Raw genomic sequence first — 25362 nt, forward strand, 5'->3', positions numbered from 1 at the left:
CCACCAACATCTACAATACTGATGCCTCCTGAGAAGTAGGCTTGAAATATCCCAAGGTCAACCCCTTCAACTGAGACTCATGACTGGATGCTTAGGAGTTTCCGTTTTCACATTCTCTCACCAAGACCCAAATTTGCTCATTGCTAAGTCAGAGGAAGGAATGCCAAACCCCAAATCCTACACCCACTTTGCTACAGCTTTTTGGTCTTCATTTCAAGTGTTCCCACACAGTTTCCCAGCTAGCTAGACCTTGTTTGTCTTATGAAATCTAAGACAGTTTGAGGTGTTATAGCTCGAGGCACTCAGTGCTATTCTTTGCTATTAACCAGCCAAAGAAAAGCTTATTCTGCTTTTGTTGAAAAACATCAACATAGCAGCTTAACCCATTGCCCGTACAATATACTAAAACGGGTTTGAGTGGAACAGCCCAGGAGAATATCTCAAATAGAAAACATGATCGAAAGCACAGTTAAAAATGTATTTACAGAATGAGGTTGATGTAGCCCAGCTGGCAGATATGCATGCACAAAAAATGCGTGGAAGACAAGAATTTTAAAGCAAACAATCAATGCCTCCAACTTAAAAGCATCTCTGTGATCTATAGCCTTGGCCCCTGACCCTGGAGCACTCAGTCTCTTACAACACCATTGGCAGTGGTGTGTAAACTATCTGTATGCTTTCACCCAAGACATGGCACCGAGATTTGGTAATGTCTATATTTACCAAAGCACCCAAAAGGAGGGGAGAAAAATGGAGTGCAAGGAGAATAGCAAAGACAAATTAGTTTGGCAGAAGTGCACTGAATTCTGAACTGAATTCAAAGAAATAGTATTCCTCTAACACACAAGTACATAAAACAAGTGATTACCATAGGAACTGCAAGTTAGAGACCATCCTCAAAGTGCAAAAAGCTGGAGGAGTAAACATGCATGACAACCCAAGGGCAAGGCAGAGCTCAGAAACTGAAAGAAAAATGGTAAATGCCTTCCCAGATTCACACCACATTACTGCTTTACAGCTGAAAATTGAACTCAGATTTCTGAACTTCTAGCCCAAGACTTCAAACATACAACAATATTTTCTCCTAGAGGAACAACGACAGCTCCAAACAAAGCTCTCTAGGATATGCCAAGTTTGGTGGTGCAAGCTTGTTATTTTCTGCCTTCCTTTTTTTTTTTTCCTCCTAGGGGTGGATGGGGTATTAGACTCTCTGGATTATTTAGACAAAAGACTGGGTGGTCAGGAACGCTTGTCATAGACCGGCTAGCTCCTGGCTGGTTCACAAAGGAGATTGTGACTGCTAATGGTAGCAGCTAATAAAGTGATTCCTTCAAGTTCAAACAGTAGGGATGTGTGCCTTGGAGATGAAATGTCAGGATTTCTTCTTTGCTGGAGGTAGTAACTCCGAGCATGTTCAGTATTGCATTAGTCAAACTGTGGATGCTTGGAAAAATCACCAGATGTCTCATGGGGAACCAAGCAGAAACCACTGAATGCTCTGGGTCTGTTTTTTATACAGCAAGAGACCAGGCACAGAACCAGAACAGACCGGTCCACAGACTGGTCCAAACCTGAACTCACCCAACGCATGGAGACAAGCACACATTTCCTATCATTAGACATTCAGTGATGATACTTCAGTGCTTCCTAAGTAATGGAGAAATGAGAGGAGAAAGTGATTATTTCAACATTTCTTTTTAATAAAATAACTTCATTAAAAATATACATATTTATTTATTAAAACTTAAGCCTCTGCCTGTACCTGTTGCCTTTTCATTGCTCACTTGTTTGTTGTGGTGGGTTTTTTTTGTGTGTGGTTTTTTTTTTTTTTTTTTTTTTGAGAGTGTGGGGAAGCAGTGTATGTATTAGGATGCCAAACTCTAGTGATGTGACACAGTTTCTAAAAGCTTTATTTCTAAGGTCCTCAGATCTAAGCTCCAGGCACTGTCTTTCACGTGAACATTTTTCCTTCCCCAGGTGATTCATGTCAGAATTTTCACCATGTTAAGCCATTAACAGAAGAGACAACTAGAGGTTAAGAGGGCAATCTGGCACTCAAAAAGGGAAGACCACTGTCTAATACAATTTTAAATGACTGGGGAGAAATAAGCAAGCACTGAAGTGGCAAGTGATGTCAAATTATTAAGTTTAGTCAAAACTAGAAAAGACCATGATGATATTCGGAAGCATGTAGAAAATGGAAAAGATAAGCCAGGGCACACAAAATCTAATTTTGATAAAGCTAAGGTAATAGGCACTTAGAGAAATAATTTAATTTATACTGTTGGGTACCATTCAAGAGAAGGAGGTAGGCAGCACTATGGACAGGCCAGGGAGCACCACCTCCTGTTTCCTGTAAGGCAGTAGCCTGAAAAATACTTGAATAACGTGGAGTTTCTGATAGATATGAAGAACACAGAAGTTTTTAATCTAACATGAACCAGTGTGCTCAGCTATTTGTAACAAATCCCTCACTGAGTCCACTTTTTTTTTTTCCTAGAAACTGAATAAAATACGGTCTTCCAGCTGAAGAGCTGGCTGAGGCTTCCCCTCGGAACAGGACATTACAGGTCTGCCTTCTGGAACCAAGCAAAAAGTAATCCTGCCTCTAACATCCATGATAAGGGAAGTTTTGCTTCAGATGCAATCTCATAATTCTTAGAGGGTTTCATGCACTACTTGGTAAAATATTTTTATATGAGAACACTTATGAACTTCCATATAATCCTTAGCTTCACAGTCTCTGCCACAGAAAGATTCCTTTTTTTTTTTTTTTTTTTTAATGTCTGCAGATCACATCGTTTGAGGAAAGTATCAGAAACCCCAGTAAAAATAAAGCCATACAACAATGTAGCTGCTGGGTATGAATACACTGACTCAGGACTCTGAAAACTACAGTAATATCCACTGTAGCCCAAGGTAATGAAAGACTTATTACAAGCAATTAGAGATGCTTCTTTGGGCTAGCTGAAGCAATGAAGTGATTTTGGGGTATTTCATCCAGGAGGTCTTTCTTTCCCCACCACACTCTGGGATACAAACAGAGTAATTTAAAAAATCTTTTCAGTGTATTTTTCTAAAGGAGAGAAAAAAAGACCACCACAGGATCTGCAAAGTTCCACATGTCCTAAAGCTTTCATGCCTGAAGAGACAAAATTTACTTTATGAACAGGCATTTTAAGCTAACAAATGCAGCGCAATTTTCAGAAGTGGCTTCAGACATATCACCTCTGTTGTTTCTGATCAAACATACACTAAGATTGGGCAAACACCACTGCCACATTTGCATGTGCACAATCCACACCTCTGAAGCCTTTCAAAAATGTCATGCCTTGAAAAGAAGCCAACAGATAGGTTAGATCCTCATAGAGCCCACTCAACAGCCCACAGAAAGTAAAGGGCTTTTCCAAAACACAAAAAGAAAATTAAGGGCTAAAAATGTTTTCTAGAAAAGGGAGCACTCTGGAGTCCACAGCATATGACCTGCACATGCGTACAACTGAGACTTATGCACACGGCTTAAAAACTGTTTCACTTAGAAACAACCATCGAGTAATATAGGAGAAAGTACTGGAAACATTCATCCTCATGGTACCATCAGCACACACAAAATTTACAGCACAGTGGTGGACTCATTTCAGTTTGACCTGGTCACACTGAAACCAACCCTAGAACAACCCTAGCAGAAATGTAACCTTATCCATTGATTCTCCTGCAGGATTCTCCATATATTCTCATTTTGACTCTTCTGTTGTAGCTTAAGCCTGTGCAAGGAAGTGGCAGGCTGGCTGCTTTCCTGAACTCCTCCTGTACTTGGACTTACTACCTAAAACAAAGTTCAGGTTCCCACAAAAATCCTCGAGAGGAAGGATCACCACACACTACTGGCATCTGGAAGTAGGACTGCTCTGCTGAAGAGAGGCAGACAGATCCACACTGAGAAGCAAGTCACTGTGTGCATGTCCTTCATTTCCTGTGAACAGCTAACGCCAATGCTGCTCTGAGCTGACCGAGCAGCTCTCAGTCACCCAGCTCACTGCTTCTCTCTCACATCTCAGCATTCAAATCTCCCATGCATCATCTCCTTTCAGAAACTCATACAAGCTTATCTTTCTTTTTCAACCCACAGACTCAGCAGCACAACTGAAACCTTTCATAACCAAGCAAAACAACATTGCTCCTTTAGAATAGATTCCAAGTCCACCATCAATGCCTGTAAGATGAGCAGCTCCAGTTGTAGCTCTGCTTCTACTGTGCTTTTGCAACATCCTTATGTGTCAGCTTATCTTCCAAGAGAGAAAAAACAAAAACTTTTTGGTACATCTAGAAGTCATTGTTAGGCATAACATCAAAATCAGATACCTGCCTCATTAAAGGAACCACCTTGACTGATTTTCAAAACAAACAGATTTTTTTGGTTGAAGAAATTACTTTAGTGAAAGCCTGGCTGAAGAGCTGCCTGGCCAGGGCTCACTGTTATTTCATGCCCTGAGTCACGCTGTTTACACTGTGTTGAAGTACGGTGGCAGGTAATTATATATGCAGTAAGCTCATGGGATCCTCAGGCAAACACACTGTGTACTTAAATCCTAGGAATACTTTTGACCCTGACAAAGTCAACTCTGACAAAGATGAAAAAGAGAGCAACTTCATTCTCTAACACTAGTGGCTAAGGAGACATACAGGCAGACATTTGCATGTACAGGCTTTGATCATTAAGCAAAACTTTACCTCTACTTATCAAAATGGGACTGATAGCTTCTTTATGAGAGCACCATTTTCCTTCTCCATGTACCAACACAAATGGGGAATCTTGGGGGAGCTTTCACCTTTGTCTGGAGAACCAACTAAAAATTCTCTCCACCATTACTTACATGGGAGTATGGCATATTATGTGATTACTAGAACCAAAATGCAACAGGTGAGGAAATTATCTACTTTCTGATCTTACATTTCTCATTATCTCTTCTGAATTCAATAAAGTAGGCTCTTGGAAGTTCTCCTAGAAAACTGAGATTAAAAAAAAAAAAGAAAAATAATTATTTCACTGTTTCTAAATATGTAAAAAACTATAGATATTTTTTTTTCTGGGCAATGTAGAAATTGTGCATTACCACAGGACACAGAATCTCTGTTATGGTCGAATACTAAGATGCTGTCCAAACACAAACCAGAAAGAAAACATTTGTGCCAGAAGCATAACTGAAGGAAAAAAGGTAAATGGATGAAGGTAGTACTTGAAAAAGCAGAACAGAAGCATTGCACTTATGCTTTTAAAGAAACGTGCTTAAGTAGTCTCCTGAGTTGAGCTGCTACGTAAATCTGTGAGAGCTGAAACAGACTTAGCTTTATATATGTTATTGCATGACAGCAGTCCACAATTCCAAGAAAACCAACTGAAGCAATGCTTAGACAAGAAAAAGTGATACTGATTACACTGATGTCTTTATCAAATAATACAGTCAGGACTGGACTGTGCTCTCAGATAACAGGGCAAGAAAAATGTTTTACAATATTACATCTGCTGGCATAAATGGTTAATGAATGTCAGGGAAACCATAGGACAGAAAGTGAAGTTGGTTATTAAAAAAAGGCACTTTCTCAGTTGCTGTCTAGGAAGACTGGTGACAGATCAGACACAACAGCCACACACTGTGGGAAAGCAGCAGGGCCATAAACACATCAAAGAGCAGATCCAGTCTGGCTCTTGTGGAGAAAAAGGGGAACAAAAAAGGGTTGTGAGAAAGACGCAAAGAGACAGACCTGACAATAGAAAAGGAGAGGAAGACGAACCCTGTGGCAAGCAGAGCAGCATCTGATGCACGTAGGGATCCCAAACTGAGGGCTTTTCTCCTACCACATAGGAGTCAAAATACAATCTAATTGTATTGTAAATCAGCATATTTGGGCATCTTAGATAGTCCAGATCCCTACTAAGCCCTTTTTGTATGCTGGTTGATATTGGTGGATAGAGTTAGCTGGGTTCAGGCAATGCAACCCTCAATGTTGCTTTGTAAACAATTGTAATTGTAAACAAATACAAAAGCAATCCATGCCCTGCACCCAGAGGGGAAGAAAAGTGGCAGCTCTGTCATCAGAAACCTCCTGGGACAATTTTGCCTTTTGCAAACTGCCTTCAGCCATGTGTACAGCAGAAAACAAAGCCACGATATTGCAAGTACTGTGGTTGCCAGCATGCAAGTTTCTGTTCACTTCCCGCCCTGCCAAGGTTCCCATCACACACTGATTAATGCAACCCTGATACCTAAAATACCATCATGCTCATCTGGAGGAATGCTTATTGCATAGCTATAAATCTTCACACAAAAGATGTGAGCTTCTTGGTTAGAAGCCATGGGACAAGGTTTCCTGACAGATACGGCTTCATCGGCTTCAGCAAGGTTACGTGCAAAAGCTGGTGTAAGCCCTGCTCTTTGCTTTCTAGTCAACCATATTGTAGTAACAGCATTCCGGCGCTTGAAAATAATTTGTTTAAATTAATGAACTCCCTGTCTCAATTTCAAGCCTGAGCTGGAGTGCCTGGATTTTTATTTTTTTTTTAAATACCGCTCACACACTGCTCCCTGAGCTTCCCACTCCTGTGGATACTGGCCTAGAAATCAACAACTGTGCCAGCCGGTTCGGGAAGAAGGGACGTCCCTGGAACAGATCACAGAGAAGTAGAGACATGAAAGCATCTTCAGCACTGTCCCTGCACGTAGCTGGCAAAAGTCCACAAAACAGAAAATGATCACAAGTGGGCACAAGAGACTGCGAAGAGAAACACTCCCTTCTCCCCTGCAAGTCCCACTTAACTGCCCCAAGGCAGCTTTGTGCAGGATTATTTGCTGTACTTGGTTTGCAGACCAGATGAGGGCTACAAGATTTTTCCTGAAGGAAAACATCAGGTACTTGCTTACACTATAAAGCTGTATTTAGATTTTTTTTTTTAAGTCAAGTTCCCACTAGCTTCTTTATATTTCCTAAGGAAACTCTTAAAACCCACTATTCATTCACATGGCAACATGCCACGGCCCACAGACCTTTTTGTCCCATCTTATTCTGAGATGAGCTAGTGAGTTTAACAAAGGGAAGAGAAGTCTCCATTGTACCAGTTGAAACCCTGGGATAAGGCCAAAGCCCAGAGGCTGAAGGACAGCCTGCCATCATGACTGGGACCCAGCTGCTGTAGGAGTCTCTAACAGGCTGAAAAGCTTCTCCCCACTTCTCTTATATGCAGGTTTGGTGTTTCCTGGCCACTATGCAAATACTGACATGAAGCTCTAATTCTCACATTTCTCTGGGCAGCCATCAGGTATGAGGAAACTCTCAGAGAACCACCCCCACAGGCAGCAGACACGGATCGGGGCAAGAAAAAGGAGATCCCAGCCAGCACCCCACTAGGCAGCAGCAGTTTCTGACCTTACCTAGGACCTGCCATACTCTGCCTTCTTCAAGCGGACCTGTGCTCATTCAGCACAGCACAGGGCCTGGTGTCACTTCATTCCTTTCAACAGGGCATCCCTACCTTCATATGCTGCAAGCAGGCAGAACAAGGAGACCTCTGAGTCTGTTTCCCTCACTTGCAGACGCAGGCCACAAGTCCTTAGCTAATGCCAGTGAAGATGCAGCAAGGGTAAACTCAGCAGTAGGAATGAACTCATCTGGGATGACCCAAAAGCCAGTTGTTCTGAGGGTTAAGACAAGTAACTACATGTAATCCAGAACATCTGGAGTTTGCTAACACGGAGGTGCTGATCTGAAGTTCATCCTACCAGTAGCTACAAGTATTTTTTTCCAGGATGAGAGGAATCACAGAATCACAGAATTTCTAGGTTGGAAGAGACCTCAAGATCATCGAGTCCAACCTCTGACCTAACGCTAACAGTCCCCACTAAACCATTTCCCTAAGCTCTACATCTAAACGGCTTTTGAAGACTTCCAGGGATGGTGACTCCACCACCTCCCTGGGCAGCCTGTTCCAATGCCTCACAACCCTTTCAGTAAAGAAGCTCTTCCTAACATCTAACCTAAAACTTCCCTGGCGCAACTTTAGCCCGTTCCCCCTCGTCCTGTCACCAGGCACGTGGGAGAACAGGCCAACCCCCACCTCTCTACAGCCTCCTTTAAGGTATCTGTAGAGAGCGATAAGGTTGCCCCTGAGCCTCCTCTTCTCCAGGCTGAACAAGCCCAGCTCCTTCAGCCGCTCCTCTTAGGACTTGTTCTCCAGGCCCCTCACCAGCTTCGTCGCCCTTCTTTGGACTCGCTCAAGCACCTCGATGTCCTTCTTGTAGCGAGGGGCCCAAAACTGAACACAGTACTCGAGGTGCGGCCTCACCAGAGCCGAGTACAGGGGGATGATCACCTCCCTAGCCCTGCTGGTCACGCTGTTTCTGATACAAGCCAGGATGCCGTTGGCCTTCTTGGCCACCTGAGCACACTGCTGGCTCATATTCAGCCGACTGTCCACCATCACTCCCAGGTCCTTCTCTGCCTGGCAGCTCTCCAACCACTCATCTCCCAGCCTGTAGCTCTGCTTGGGGTTATTGCGCCCCAGGTGCAGGACCCGGCACTTGGCCTTGTTGAACTTCATGCAGTTGACCTCAGCCCATCGGTGCAGCCTATCCAGATCCTCCTGCAGAGCCTTCCTACCCTCGAGCAGATCGACACACGCACCTAACTTGGTGTCATCTGCAAACTTACTGAGGGTGCACTCAATGCCCTCGTCCAGATCATTGATGAAGATATTAAAGAGGACCGGCCCCAGCACCGAGCCCTGGGGGACGCCACTAGTGACTGGCCTCCAACTGGACTTGACTCCATTTACCACAACTCTTTGGGCCCAGCTATCCAGCCAGTTTCTAACCCAACGAAGCGTGCGCCAGTCCAAGCCAAGAGCAGCCAGTTTCTTGAGGAGAATGCTGTGGGAGACGGTGTCAAAAGCCTTGCTGAAGTCAAGGTAGACCACATCCACAGCCTTTCCCTCGTCCACCCAGCGCGTCACTTTGTCATAGAAGGAGATCAGGTTCGTCAAGCAGGACCTGCCTTCCATAAACCCATGCTGACTGGGCCTGATCACCTGCTTGCCCTTCAAGTGCTGCATGATGACTCCCAAGAGGATCTGCTCCATGAGCTTCCCTGGTACTGAGGTCAAACTGACAGGCCTGTAGTTCCCTGGGTCAGCCCTCCGGCCCTTCTTGTAGATGGGCGTCACATTCACTAGCCACCAGTCAGCTGGGACCTCACCCGATAGCCAGGACTGCTGATAAATGATGGATAGTGGCTTGGCCAGCTCCTCTGCCAGTTCTCTCAGTACCCTTGGGTGGATCCCATCCGGCCCCATCGACTTGTGCACATCCAAGTGCCGTAGCAGGTCACCAACCAGTTCTTTGTGGATGGTGAGGGCCACATCCTGCTCCCCATCCCCTTCCACCAGCTCAGGGTACTGGGTACCCAGAGAACAACCGGTATTGCCGCTAAAGACTGAGGCAAAGAAGGCATTGAGCACCTCCACCTTTTCCTCATCTCTTGTAACTAAGTTTCCCCCCGCATCCAGTAAAGGATGGAGATTCTCCTTTGTCCTCCTTTTTGTGTTGATGTATTTATAAAAGCGTTTTTTGTTATCTTTAACGGCAGTAGCCAGATTGAGCTCCAGATGAGCTTTGGCCTTCCTAATTTTGTCCCTGCACAGCCTCGCTACATCCTTATAGTCCTCCCTAGTGGCCTGCCCACTTTTCCAAAGATTATAAACCCTCTTTTTTCTCCTAAGCTCTAGCCACAGTTCTCTGTTGAGCCAGGCTGGTCTTCTTCCCCGCTGGCTCATCTTTGGGCGCATGGGAACAGACCGCTCCTGCGCCAATAGGATTTGCCTCTTGAAGAGTGCCCAGCCTTCCTGGACCCCTCTGCCCTTCAGAACCGCCTCCCAAGGGATTCCACCAACTAATGTCCTGAGCAGCCCAAAGTCAGCCCTCCGAAAGTCCAATACAGTGGTTTTACTGGTTCCCTTCCTGGCCTCGCCAAGAATAGTGAACTCCACCATTTCGTGGTCACTCTGCCCAAGACAGCTCCCGACAGTTACATCCTCCACCAGTCCTTCTCTGTTTGTGAAGAGAAGGTCTAGCGGGGCACCACCCCTGGTAGGTTCACTCATCAGCTGCGTCAGGAAGCTGTCTTCCACTTTCTCCAGAAACCTCCTAGACTGCTTTCTCTGGGCTGTATTGTGCTTCCATGATATGTCAGGGAAGTTGAAGTCCCCCACAAGTACAAGCGCTGAAGATTTCGCAACTTCTGTCAGCTGCCTGTAGAACTCCTCATCCGTCTCCTCGTCCTGGTTCGGCGGTCTATAGCAGACCCCGACCAGGACACTAGCCTTGTTGTCCCTGCCGATCCTAACCCAAAGGGACTCGATCTTGTCATTCCTAGCCTCGAGTTCTACAACATCAAAAGACTCTCTAATATAGAGAGCCACACCGCCACCCCTTCTGTGCTGCCTGTCCCTTCTGAAGAGCCTATAGCCAGGCATAGCAGCACTCCAGTCAGGAAGTAGTCACTACAATCTGAACCAGCTCTCCATTGTGAAGTATGTCATAGGAACTGCATCCCTAGAAGGAGCAATGATGTACCCTTAAGAAACGAATCTACTCTTTGCAAGGCAGTCAGGGATGAAAGTTCTGCATCTTAATCATGCTTGGGAGTTAAAATGAAGCAAAAATATTTTAAGAAAGCTCTAAATACTGTTTCAGTACTAAGAAGGAATTGCTCTTACATTAAAAGCAGGAGTGATATGCTACAGAAAATAAACTTTTTGCACTAGATATACATTTAGACTTCTTAATCCAGCATACTTTAAGGCCAGCTCTGTCTCTCCTTCATTTTACTCTTTTTGTAGCCAAACTAAAAATAAACTACCTTACTGAGATTAACTTTTCCATTCACAGGACAGAAATTAGATCTGTCAAGCCTGCAGTGGTGACTGTATAAATACAGAGCACACTTCGCTCAAATACAAGCTGCTACTGGGAGGAATGAGCATGAAGCTTTGCTTCACCCTCTGTCACCACTGGCTAACCCCTACAGCAAAGGTCCTGCAGATTAAAGTGTCCTTTCAAACTGCTGGACTTTTCTTGACTGTTGATGCATTCCTCACCTGTCCAGTTGTTTCCTTTGAAGCTTTCTTCACTGTTCTTTTAAGGCAGGAAACTCATTAAATTCAGTAAAAGCCATAGCCAAAGGCATGGAGAAAGTTAAATGTTTCATTATAGAAGCCAAATGGTTACACAAACAAAAACTGAAGGTGTCATCAGCTCCCACTGAAAGCAGTGCTTGACTGGCAGAAACACACTCATTTTTATCCTGGCAGCCTGGGCTTGAGAGAAGGTGGCACAGAATGAGAGATATTCTCTCTCTGCCTCCCTGTACTTCTAAAGCTTTTAAGAGCAATATGGTTGGGAAGGAAAGAAACAGGGAGCTTGTTTTAACAGCTTCCCTACCACGCATTTAGGAAGGTAAGAAAACAGGACAGACCGAAGTCAGCCAGAGTTGAGCGAACCTTTCCAGGTGTCCTTTTCACATCTGTTCCCCAACAGTGAAAACGCCGGGTGCGTGACCCACGGGCACTGCGTGACCCTTTGGGATCCGACCCCTCCTGACAGGGGTCCCACGCCCAGGGGATCCTCTTCTCTCCTGGGATGGGGAGAGAGCTTGGGAATGCCCTTTTTCCCAGCCAAGTGCCACCACTGTCACTCTTGAAAGTCACTCATGTACCTTGTGAAAACCCTGTCAGATTAGCACACCGATTTCCATCAGTTTCAGTGCACTTTGGACTAACCCCAATGCAACAGCTACAAAGAGACAAGCATACATACTCTCTTGCCCTCACACGCATTACTGATATTACTTAGGTCTCTTGTAGATATTTCAACAGTTACTTCTTATTGAATCATTGTCACCTCCTTTATTAAGCTAAAATGAGTAACGTAAAACTTTCCAGGGGAAAACAGTAGGCTTTTGTTGTTTTCAAAAACATTTGCTTTCCACAAAGGAAAAAAAAAAAAAAAAAGATTTCCATGAAGACAAACTGGTTGCCTGCCATTTTTTTTTTTTTTCGGAGAACTAATACTTTTCATGAATTGATTTATTCTTTTAATCTATACAGCAGGCCAGCTAGGCACCCTCCAAGCCCCTACTGCATGCTTCTGTAGGGACACTCTTTTGCTAGCATAGTAAATAAAAGCCATCTCACTGTTACTTCCAATCCAGTAAACTCCCTCTGAAACTTGTTAGAATTCAGTCTGATAGAGGGATACTGCTGCTTTATTCCAATCTTTAACAGCAAATCTAAAATGAGATGGTCAACTGCTTGGAGATGGATTAAGTGGGTTTTACTATTTATCTTGCAGTGAATCTGGTTAATTATCAGGCAGTAAAAACAACCCAAAAAGAATTAGATCCAACTGGAACTCAAAAAACAAGAATAGCAACAAAAAAAAATCAGAACAAAGTGGGAGAAGAATTTTCTTATGGCTTTACTTATGACTTATGACTTTAATAGTGCTCACTCACATGTCTTAGTTGTCTTTCCAATTTTCCTGTGGCTATAGACAAAGATCTAAAAGGTCTTCATGGTAATCCCTGTAAAGCAAGTGAGACATCAAAATCCTGACACAAAATCTCAACTCCAACATCCAACACTGGAACATAAGAACAAATGGTTCTTCAATACCTTATTCCTTAACAGGGCTGAGAGGGGCCAAGAAAGTGTAGTGCAACTTTCTGGAGATATGGCTAATCACAAATGGCACAAGAATATATCTATTTGTTAGCTCTCAAAGCCACATCATATAGCAGTCACTAAAATCCAAAACGCATCATGCATGTTTTCAGCTGTTGATTTCGGCTTTACATTCCAGCCAAATAAACAAGTTATTCCTATCCAGGAGGGAAAAAAGGTTCTCACAGAAGTATAATGGAAAAGTATTCATCTTCATATCAGGCTGGAAGTATCTCTGAATGATTAATGAGGTAATGACTGAATTTAGTTGTACCTGCTCTCTTAAAGGTCTGCTTGCAAAAGTGTTCAAAGCAGCTGTGGACATGGCTAAGGAGCAGAAGAAGCTGATGGCACTTAACCTGGCAGAGTCCAAACACAAAGCTCAGCTAGTACCTTGCATTAAACTACTCATGCTGCATTATCTGCCTTTTACTTTCTAGTCTGTTCTCCAAACTTGTAAATGATGACAAATACTGTACGTGAGTTGTACGCCTAAATTTCAAACAGGGATGTTTTATCTTTATGCCCACTATATTTTCAAAAGATGAGGCATAAAATATGACTGGCTTCAACTGCAAGGTAGCTCTACAGTCGTTTCAAACAAAAAATAAGAAGACCATAACAATGCAACTGCTTAGCTCTTCAACTAGACTAATGTAAACTATTTAAAACCATTTAGCCAACATCTTTCACAGCTGTTGGGTTGTTTGTCAGGGCTTTAATCCAATCCTGCTACTACAACTACCAAGAGAAAGGCTGTGACTGAGTCCCACAGACATTGTTTGCCATTTTAAAAGCAAGGCAGGCACATATGTAGGATACCCATCTGTAACAAAGGAGTACAAATTTGCTGATTAAAGACAGCCATCACATGACATTTCTGTGAAGCTGAAGAAAATTAGCAGGATTGGCTTGTATAAAAGACTCCTGCATCTTTTTAGCTCACGACCAGCAGACAGCAAGAGAGGGATATGCAACAGGAATCACACTGTGCTGGCTTTTATTGCTGTTCACTCTGCTAGACCTTGTATGTCCCACATTGAGCTGAGGTTTATAGCTGAAAAGCCTGATGTTTTCCTTCTTATTTGACTGCAGGGAGTAGGGGAAAAAGTGTTTTTTTCACTGTATCACTTCTCTACTCCAGCTCTTTGGCTAAAAATCAATCTAATTCACTTAATAAATAGAATATTGGAAACAGATCAGTGCAGACCAACTGATCATTTTTCCTTAACTTGCAAATAATGTCAGACAACACTGGATTGGATTGAGTGGGATTCATTTGGCTAAATGTAGACATCTGTGTTCCAGATGTCTACCTCTGAGTTGCCGTTGGCTTTCTTGTGAGCCAGTGGAGATGTAATCAATGAGTCTGACTTGCCTCAACCTTACACACGCATGTGGAGTGGGCCAAGAGAGCTGTGCCCCAAAAATGGTTCTTACCATTAATAGTGAGGACAACCAAAAGCAAATAGATCACACAGAAAGAGTGATCAAATGAGTATTGCCCAGTCATGCTTGTAAGACTCATTTATGCCAGCACTGATAGCAGTTTCTCTCTTATTTGATCAGTCTGCATCTTGTTCCAGAAAAAAAAAAAAAAAAAAAAAAAAGAAGAAGAATAAATAAATGTCTTAAATCATGCAACTTTCCCCTTACAATCATTTATGTCTTCCCAAGAGGCCATGGGCCTTGTTAAAGCTTAGATGAGCTGGAATGAGATACACTCAGCATCATAGCTTAGTCCCTTTGCATTATTTGGGAAAGGCAATACCTGAAAAAATAATATGTAATGTAATATGTAATGTAATAAATGATTTTTTCTATGCAAAAAAGTAAAATTTGACTTCTTTCAACAAAAAGTGAAGATTATCTACTGAAGAGATACAATTGCAAATGCAGCATTAAAACATCCATACACTTTTAAGTTACAGATAAACAGAAAACGGCAGAAGGTAACAAGATTTCAACAAACTGTAAGTATGAACTTAACTGCTCAAACAAAACCAATGCACACACATTATCTAGTTACAGCAGGTCATGCATGCACTCTATCACTGCCCTCATGCTAAGGGACATTGCTTCTTTCACATGCCACACTCACCTTCCTTACCACTGCCTCCACAGGAAGGGCCTGGCTCGCAGATTTTGCACATGGTGTATATGGCTTCAAGCCACAGCCCGTCAGCCACTGTCTGGTAAAAATCACAGATACTTACCCTTTTAGCCCTTGTAACTACATCCATAAAAAGCAAGCAGGAAAGGGATCTAACTGAGATGACTACTGAAGACACACTGCAGCAAGAGCTGCAGCCACCTCTTTTCTCATCAGCGACCTCCCTTCTTGGACAACCCAGAGGCTATCCTGGAGCAAGGAGCTTCAGAGTTGCCCTGGCAGATACAACTGAATGGTAAAGGACTGTTCCTAAACCTGCTTTTATTCATGCCTAGCACTGTACAAGTTCAGGTCACATTAAGAGTTTATAGAGACTATTGCAGTACACCCTTACTGGTTTTCTTCTTTGTCAAGATGTCTCCTAAGCTTACTCCGAAATGTTTTTTTTTTCAAAACCAGCTTTGCTTGGGGACAATTTTTGTAAATACAGTTACCATAAAAAATAGCATCACTCCATCCCCAAAGTAAGAGAAATGGTGAACAGCAGAAGGCTTTGTTAGACAAATTACTTCAGTTTATTCCAGCTCATTACTCAAAAATGTATGATTTGTATAAAACAGAGGATAAGCTGAAAGTGCATACTGAGAAGTGTAAATATTAGTTAAAGTATTATTAAATTAGTGGTAATAATGGTGATTTAATAATAAAGTTTTGTTTGTATAGACAGTTTTTGACCCAAGAGCCTCTCCTAAGGGAATGAATTAAACTTGCATATTTTTAGTTAGTTTCAACCATCTGTCTAGTGAAGCAATCTCATGGGTCAAGACTTCTATCATCTGTGTTTACTGCATACATAAGATAATCATTTGCAGTCCACAACTTGATGTAGTCCCATCTTTGTTTCATACCCAAATTTGGTTACAGCCCTACACAAAAAAAAAATTACTTCTTGCAATATCTCAAAATAATTTTTTTTTCTGAGGATAGAGCACAGATCATATGGTGAGGACAAAGCTGAATCAGAATATTTAATGTGTTCAAAATGTATATGCAAATGAGTGAAAATTGATCATACCTCTCCTTAACACTATTCAGTTATTACTAAGTGAGTATCCATTAAGGAAGCTAGTGCACATCTGAAACTCTGCAACATGTAGCTACAGACGCTCATGTTTGACAGTTATCAGCTGACAAAGATATTTATTTATTTTTTTATTTTTTTAAAAAGCAGTTTGCAATGGAGGTACACTTAATCCCTCTGCCAAAGCCTTCAGCACAGACCAATGAGTTCCTGGGTAGAGTGTAAGCTTGGCAGTATGCTCCTTGGCAATCTGAGCCAACCTACGTGTCATGCTCTCCAGGGATCATAAATCAAGCTTTTTTTTGAATAACACTGAGCTGTTGGCAAGAGAAAACTGCTACACAATGCTTGTCTAGTAGCCTGCACTTACCATCCAGCCTGGCACTGGATGAAATGCATCAGCTGAATGAGAAGAGATGTAGTAGTAGAAAAACCTGCAACATCAGTTTTGTTTTTAAGATTTTTTTTCCAAGATTTTTTTTGTTTTTAAGAAAATACCCAAATATATATGTATTTAAGAAATACCCAAATGTGGATCTGTTACATTTTGAAACAAGTCCTTTGCAAAACACATATAAAAGCACAAGCATTTATCTGGCTGATTAGATTACCTTTTACCTCACACGTAACATAGGTCTCTAAGAAGTTCTCCAACCCTACATATATACAGGATTTGGGGAGGGGAAAAAATTAAGTGGTAGAAGAAGATTGGAAATGTATGACCACTAGAAATGTATCATCATATCCTAAGCTCATTTCAATAACCCTTGCATATTGAGAAATATATAAATATATGCGTCACTGATACTCTTCATTTTTTCTTTATACCTAGTTTCACTTGCTGCTTCTCAACTGCCAGCAGAATACTGCACTGTTCAGACAGCAAAGACTGCAGCCAAATCAAAAAACATAGAGACAAAGCTTTACATGAACCCAGGACTTGTCCTTTCCAAGCTTTAGATTTTTTATCCTTAATACATCCACTGATTATTTCTGACCTTTCTTTTCTGCTGTTGACTGGAACTAGGAGGATGAGAGCACATACATCTCCAGAAACATCCCTACAACACAGACAAGCCAGAACAAGAAAGCAACAGGGAGGAAAACCTCCTCTCATGGGACTTCCAGAGTAAACTTTGCTTTCTCAAAAGAACTGGACAGTTTACATATTCTTTTGGATTATTTTGGGGTGCCTATTTTAAGAAAACCACTCTTGAAACATTCAGACCTTACAAGGTCCTATCCAACATGGTGATCGTCTCTGAGTTTTAGCCACAAGCACTGCTGCTGTTTACGCAGGGATCTGTAAAGGCAGTCCCCCAACCCAACAGCTCTCAGTCCAAAACCCTGTCCTGATGCATCAAGTGAGACGACGATGTCTTAAGAAACACCATCATTATGGGCAGATGGGTTGCTGTATCTTAATAATTCCGTTGACTTTGTGGTGCAAAGACAATGGGCAATCATGACAGCTTCTGTGCCTCTGGCATAGGTTGGAGCAATGGGTCCCAAACTAGACTGGCAATCAGAAAAGCAATCAGAAGAGATCTACAGAACCTTATCGAGTGGTATTTCACCCTTTTTGCTTTTGCAATGTTTTCAAGGCTGGTTCTGTGTAAGAACCAGCACATTAGATAATAAGACATAAGGTAAATGCTGCAAGAGTAAGAGATTAATAGTAATAACACAGCTTAACATGCACTGATGTCTGCCCACCATGCAGCTCTCCTGAGCCACATTCAGAAGCATTGTCTTTAAGACAAAAAAGATAAAGTTAACACCACTAACAAGATCTGAACAGGTTATGAAATCAGCAACATTACATTTTTTAGGTAGCTCTCACAGTAGGCAGAAGTGAGGCACAGCTCAAGCTCTGCAAATCCATTCTGCTCATTCCCTGGAGCAAACGACTTTGTATTGAACCCATCAGCCTTCAGTCAACCCAGGATATCAGATCATTATGTTACAGAAGGGGAGAGAGAGAAAACCAAAGTCAAAAATGAACAAAGACAACATAGGGCAGACTAAAGTCTGTTCCCAAAATAGCAAGGAAAGAAAAGTGAGCCATCACAAATATTTAAGTTGTTTATATAAAGTTTAAAAATAAATTATGGCATTTGCTCAAGTTCTTGAAAGGGACAACTAAAAAACAGCTCTTGGAATAATATTTCTTGCTTGCAGTGGCCACGGCATCAGTGCACAATTTCATGCAGTATCTCCATGCCAGGAATGCACTTTGCCACAGCTGACCAAGCATGTATAGGTCAAGCAGACACATGCAGCACACGCTACTCCAGTGCATTCAGCAGGAGGAGAAATACTGGAGGTGGAAGCTCTGTCCCGGCCATCTTCAACAACAGCCTGTTCCCCTATGCCAGAAATATTTAGTAGGTTCAGGAAAGGCTTTGATAACACTACTTTCTGTGAGAAAGGTCTGTTCTGGTCTCCAGGAAAGATCTTCACCCCTTGCAGAAGCCAGGGATGGTTTTTGCCATGGATTTCTAATGCCTGTGTTCCACTGTACTGTGCTTGTGCTGTCTTGGCACAGACTACGGACAGGGCTCCCAAACCTGGCTGTGCTCCAGGGCTTGGCCTCTCAAAGCAAGCTCATGATTTTTGCTGCTGCTACCCACGAGCAGACCAGGGCAACTGTTATGGAAACAATCCCGTGGCTAACACAAGAAGATGGAAACTTCCTCCTCCAGCTCCCTTCCTGCAGATGAGCAGTGGATAGGTCGAGTGCTCCAATGTGCCAAGGTCCTTACAGACACCTCCAAGTCACAGGGACATTACTTATGGCTTATCAATGACAGCTACAGGGCTCCAGTCCCCTCTTCACCATAAACAGCACAGCTGGCTGTATGGGGGGGGGGGGCAACACACAGGCATCTTCCCAACTCTGCAGGGGTATGGGGTCACCCACCACAGATGGGAACCGGACTCACTTTCACAAGAGTAATATTTCTCATACAAAATCGGATTTGTTACCATACGAATGTCAGGCTTCTGTACTTTACCGAGGCATGAAGCAATATTTTCCTCCAATGGCACACAACCAAAAAAATGTGATTCAGAAGCACTTGGTGATCTGCTCAATGATTTAAAAGGAGGAATTTATAGATATTACAATTGCATGAAACCACCAGTTTTCTCTGAATAAATAAATCCCCTTTTAGAAAACAACAACAAAAATGTTCCACTTTAGAACTCTTCACACTAGTCTCAAAGAGGTAGTACCTGAAAGAAAGAATGCAGCTTGAAGAACAAAAAAAAAAAAATCAGTTTCCAGGTTGTGCTACTTCAGTGTTGTTGCTTCTTCTGCACTTGCAGGAATATTTGCCACTACATTTATTACTTAAGGACTGAAAGCCTCAACATCACCTAAAAACATTCAAGACATCTTAGAGACAACCTCAGCTACCTAGTCTTCAGTGAAAGATGAGATGCAAGGGGGTAAAAATCTTGTATTTATTTCAACATCTTTCAACCTGCTGGAGTAAGATGAACTTCCTGGCTTTTCAATTTTCCTGTCCTTTTTAGCTCCCAGAGCAAAAGCCAGATCTGTACATAGTGACAGGGCTTAGCCTCTTGCATGCAATGGATTTTAAAAGACTTTCCGTCAGACCACTGTCCCGGTACACTTGGGCTTCACTGAAACCCCTTTTTCATGGCTAATGCTTTCCATACCCTAGCAGGGCAAAAACATAGAAATTTATAATTTCTTTTGCATAAGACACACTTTATCTAAACTTGCATTTTTTGTTAGTTGCTTCTATTTTTACACCCTCTTCTTCTTGAGGATTTTTTTTTTTTATGTTGATTCCTCCCCCCCCCCTTTTTTTTTTTTATGTTGGTTCCCCTACATCTATTCTTGCTGAATGAGATGCTGCCTTAAGGTGCCTGCTAATATGATGAAACTTACCAAGTCACAGTAAGTTTAATCGTTATATTTTTAATTTATTTTGTCATCTAAGGAAGTATTAAGTGATCCAGTGTGTATGCCAAAAGAAGGAAGTAGTGCTCTAGGGATTAGATTCCCTTAGATTTACAGCTAGCTGTTTATATTTCAGTCTAAAATTTAACACCAGACCTGGGTCTTCTCCCAGGACAAAACAAATGCAGTATAAGCTGTTACTGAATTCTCTTCATTATTATTTGTTATTACAGTATGGGTATCACCCAGTCCTAGCCTTACAGGATTAGGTACACTCACATATTACAGGGTACACTCACATATTACAGGGTAAAGCTTATTCAGTACCTTAAAACCTAGAAATAAACAGAGATTAAAACAGCTAGAAAATAAGATGGCAATAAAAGAATCCAACTTGATACCCACATAGAGAACATGGAAACACTCTTCATTATCAAGTATTTTTTGGGCTTTCACAGATATGAAGTTTCAACAAGTAATTTCAAAGAGGAAAGTTCTAAGTTATTTCCACAAAACTGCTCTTGCTTTATAGATGAAAAAAATACATACACTAGTAGGCATAACTTCAGAAAAAGTGGTCAATAACTTGACAGTGAAGGCAGACTTGAAGATCCTCTAGTTAAACTTTCTGTGAAACACTGAAGTTACTGTATATGTTCTTAGTGGAAAATGATCAGAGAAACCTGTCTGATGTAGTAACACTGAGTTTTCAGTTAAGAATCCATCAGTTCTCTATGTTAGATGCATCCTTTACAATATCCACTTCTGAAAACTTCTATTCTAAAGCTTTGTGATTTGCATGCAGCAATACAGATTTTGACACAAGATGAAGATAAATGGCACATTACAATGGAGGATGCCAAAGGAAGAAACAAACACTCAATATTAGATCGTTCATATTCCTAAAATTTTGACTACTTCAATGCTTTAATGATAGCTTTCAGCAATGTGTACTTTCAACAATGATCCTTTTTCCAAAAGGATCACTAAAAGCATGCACAGTGGCCATAATCATAATGGGAGGAAAGATCATTCTAAAATCATGCCACACCAAAGCAGAGAAGTGCAAGACAATTTGCTGAATGTATCCAATCCACAAGAACATGTAGAATACTAAGTTTGGAAATAAGCTGAAGAATATGTCATCAAACAAAGACATTGTGGGCAAGCAGAAAATAGTTCTAACTCTCAGATAACTACCAATTTCAGATCTCTGGAGGAGCAAAGGTAGTATAGGACAACTTGTAGGTTCCAGGTGCAGAATACTAAACATTCTCTCAAATAACTGGGACTCCAGGAGAGGTCACAGAGCTCTACATGGGAAATCAGTAATAAAAACTTCTCAACAAACTGGAAGCATAACCAGGAGGATATAACTTTTGATTGCCAGCACAGCCATGCTGGCTGTAATTACCTCATTACTTACGGAAACGCGGGTGGAAGCATGGGTTTGATGGCACAGGGCACAGACCTTCCCTCAGCTGTTTCTGCACCTCAGGCATTCGAGGTGAATTCAGTTCCACAATAGGAGGTACGAAGCGGGTAGGGGGGGAAGTGGCAAGAGGCATTTTCTGCCAGAAAAGAGCTCCACGCCTGCAACATATTACTCCCACATATCTTCAAGCACATTGTCAGGTACTTTCAGTATGAATTAGGCCACTGAATTAGCATTACTTGTTGCCATCCAAACCAAACTAAACACAGCATCTGTAGGAGTCTCCCTGGAGACCCAAGTCTATTCTGCCTATCAGGACATTATAGCTTTGGAACAAACCCAGAAACCACAGCAGTCAAAATTCATTGTTTTCTTTCTAACTTTGAGAGGAGTTTTCTGTTGGAAGTTGCCTCCAGTGTTTCCTAATGAAGTGCCTTGCTCATTCCTTCCTAAGTGTAGCGAAATGAAAGGGTGATAATTTTAGGCACTCCCCACTTTGGAAAGGATAAGCTGATCATGTACTTGTATGTGTCCGAGATCACGGCACAGACTGATATACCTCCATGAGTTATAAACAGGAAAACCACTAAGACAAACAAGCTGTTCTCTATTGTAATTTTCTGGAGCAAGACTCTAGTGTTTGGAATTAAACATATCCCCCCTAAAGCGTAAATTTGTCCCAAAGAAGTACTAATACACCTTTACGGTACAATTTGCCATCATGTGTTTGGTTTGCAGCACTCTCCATGAAAAACAAGCTTAGAAAGTTTCTAAAACAGTAGTGTTACCTGACAAAACAAGCTCTTCGGTTAACCAGAAGTGCCAGAGAAAGAAAAAAAAAAAATCCTTTCCATCATTACCTGCCTTTTGAAATGACTTTTCCTAGCACAAAGTATAGCACCTCTTATATCTGTTTGGCCATTCACTTCCTAGAAGTGCCATCACTGGGGAAACACAATGAATCCTCTCAGAGAGGAGCCCCATAGACAACCTCTCCTGAGAGAGCCATCCTCCACCCAGGCCTAAATCTGCCCCTCCTGGGCCTCCAAAAAGGTTTAATCTGCAAGTCTCTTCTGAGGAACTACTACAAACTAAAAGACATCAGTGGGCAAACAGTAGAGACAGGCATAAGCCTATTACTGAATGTTTTAAGACCAATAACAGCATCACCACTTCATGTAGACATTAGAAATAATTTTCAACTCTATTAAAATTTGAGAAATATAACTTTTTTCAGGTTGAGTTAATCAAAAATACATAATTCTCTCCCATTGCAGGATATACTGGAGGAACAAGCATATCAAAGGGCTCAAGACTGAAGATTCAGATCCTTTTATGGGTTAGCAGGAAACGTGGCAGCTGAAAAAAGACAGGTAAGAAGAAATACAAGGCAGGCAAAGCAGAATTTCAACAGCTGCTGTGCTTTAAGTCTACTGACTGAGCCTCATGCAAGATGATATTCATTTTATTTCAAGAGCATAGAATCTCTTTACTTGGATTTATGAATGTGATTACCTAGGCACTTTATCTGACAGCAGCTCCACCAGAGCAACCAAGGTTCCACCTGGGCCATAAACAATATATTAGGTTTTCATACATGCTGACTAAAGCTGAAAAGCACCAGTGAACTGAACTGAAATTAGTTACTTCGCTAAAATTTGAAGGTTTGGTGGTTTTTTTTTGGTTGGTTGATTTTGTAACAGCCATGCTTTGTACAAAGACATTCTCCAACCAGGCAAGAGTGATTTGCCACCTAATTATGTCACTGATCAGCGAGAAGTGTTTTTTTTAAAAAAATTAAAAAGTGATTTCTTCAAAAATCTGGGAAGACTGGTATTGGAGTGCATGTGGACAAAACCTCTGTCTTCAGCTCAGAGATGAAAGCCTCCCAGTGGCCTCAGGACACAAGACTTTTTGTGATACTAAACAGCCTTACTAACCACACTGCCCACTAGCCAAGAGCCCCAGAACAGCTTATACCTTAATGCCTGCCACAACTTGCTCTCCCACATAATAGCACTGCCAGCCCCAGCAGATATCACTTAGCCACTTGCAGCTTGGGTCCCCTCCGCTAGTGCCAGACAAATCTGGCTGCTTCAGCTTGGCCATGTTGTACAGGACAGTTCTGAATTTGAGTCTTAACTTGCTAAACACTGCCAAAAGCTTCTGGAAAAAACAACTCCATTATCAACGATGGTATTTAAGTTTTGATGTTGCTAACATTCATCTCAAAGATGTCAGTCTTCCCACCAACTCCTAACATTTTTTACTGTTTATCTAAATCCCTGTATTTAAGAAGCAAGGAATAAGAACCCAGAATCATGCAGTTCTTCCCTTGCCCATGGGAGCCTCTCTGGAAAAACATGAAACTTCTTCTCTACCTGGTCCCCAAAAGGAGAGGGTTGATCACATTAGAACGAGGTAAAAAAAAAAAAAAAAAAAAAAAAAAAAAAAAAAAAAAAAAAATCACACCATATTTATCTTGCCAAGAGAGTATTTGTTTTGCTTTGCTAGAGGGAAGGCAGGCTGCATTAACAGATTACAAAAGCACACTTTGCACGGTTTTGGAAAAAAGACTTCTCCTAGAAAGTATGCTTCTGTAAATAAGCCTCTGTGTTTTGTGATCACCCCACCTATCCTCCAGCCCTTTAAGACCAGGCATAGGCTATGAGTGCATCTGGCTCAGCCTGACAATTTCTCCAGCTGGCTCAGCAAAAGGGGAGAAAAGTTAAAAAAAACACCAAAGATACACTCCGCTATTGGTCTTAGTGCTCAGCCTTGCTGTAGTCATCATTCCTGGCAATCCTACACAGCAGCTTTCGTCTTTCTTCTAGTGGCTATAAACTTCCTGCTGAAGGCTGGAATAGGTCACTGCTCCCCTTGTCTGCCCAGTGGTCCAAATCCTCTGAAATTCTAGACAATCATGAATAAGTTTTCATAGCTGCTGCTATGAAACTAGTCTCTGCTTCAAGCATTATCCCCTGGCTTGCTTCAATTTCTCTTCTCTCCCACAGAGAGGCAAGCAGCACAGCTGGGTCACTACCAAGGGAAGCTGTACTTCACAAGGGACTGGTTTTCACCTCCTTCTCGGCAAAGCAGTTGTTATTGTCCACATCCAGCACATAATCGATCCATCACTTGAAGCACCAGCATCTTAGAAAAGGACTTCGCACACATGAGCAACCAGACTCAGCCTGGAGCCACCAAACCGAATGTAAGTGCTTCAGCAGCAAGCTCTGCCAATTAAAAAAAAAAACTCCCAAAAGTTACATTGACTATGAAGGAGACACCAATCCCATTAAAAATAGATACCTCAAAATAAACTGCAGAGTCTCTGGCATCTCCCTGCATCCTGTAACAACACCAGTCAGACCTTAATATGTAAATGTTAATTCACTAGCAGACAACTTTCAGAAAAAAGCCTGTCTGGCAAATGATCAAGGTGATACCATCTCTACACCACACATGACGGTAAGACTGAATGCTTTGCCACCCAGACTAGGAAAGAGCAGAGTATGGTGGATTAAGAACAAAAGACTTTAATACATACATCCCCCTCAGAGGAGATCAAACAGCTACAGAAGGAGAAACGATCACAACCACAGACAGTGACTCAAGTTGGCGAACACTAGAGACAAAGTTGTGTGAGATCAGCAGCCCGGACTATCTTCAGAGACCTGAGGTAACAGCAATGCACAGCAGACGGAGGCCAGAAACACTTACAAAAATACAAATTTTTGGCTACAGAATTCAGCAGTTAATGAAACACATAACTGTGCATTTTCTATTCAAAAAGAGACGTTTTATTCCAACCCTAGCTGTACAAAACTTACAAGCTCCTCACCTATAGACAAGTCATGAAAAGCCCCCTTGTCACTTTTCAGCCCCATCCTCCCCACAGGCTACAACAGGATCTGATAAGAGTTAATATGATAAGCAATGTGAGACTGCCTAAAACAACCAGACAGTCAACTGAGATAAAGATCAGTAGAAAATATAAATTCTGTGTCTGGGTTGATCCCATGCCAGG

The 25362-nt window shown here is 42.0% G+C and overlaps 1 protein-coding gene across 5 annotated transcripts in view; it reads right to left on the bottom strand.

The window, feature by feature from the left end:
- ITGA9 (integrin subunit alpha 9) overlaps positions 1 to 25362 on the bottom strand; it is a 233597-nt gene that overhangs the window by 146248 nt on the left and 61987 nt on the right. For 4 of the 5 annotated variants that reach the window (XM_072033282.1, XM_072033285.1, XM_072033283.1 and 1 more), the window contains exon 16: positions 14871 to 14957. The exons of the other annotated variant lie outside the window; for it this stretch is intronic. In XM_072033282.1, coding sequence (XP_071889383.1) covers positions 14871 to 14957 — 87 coding nt within the window. The remainder of the gene's footprint in view (positions 1 to 14870; positions 14958 to 25362) is intronic. 5 annotated transcript variants of the gene reach the window in all.

Source organism: Anas platyrhynchos, chromosome 2 (assembly GCF_047663525.1).
Source record: "Anas platyrhynchos isolate ZD024472 breed Pekin duck chromosome 2, IASCAAS_PekinDuck_T2T, whole genome shotgun sequence".
In the NCBI taxonomy this organism is placed as follows: domain Eukaryota; kingdom Metazoa; phylum Chordata; class Aves; order Anseriformes; family Anatidae; genus Anas; species Anas platyrhynchos.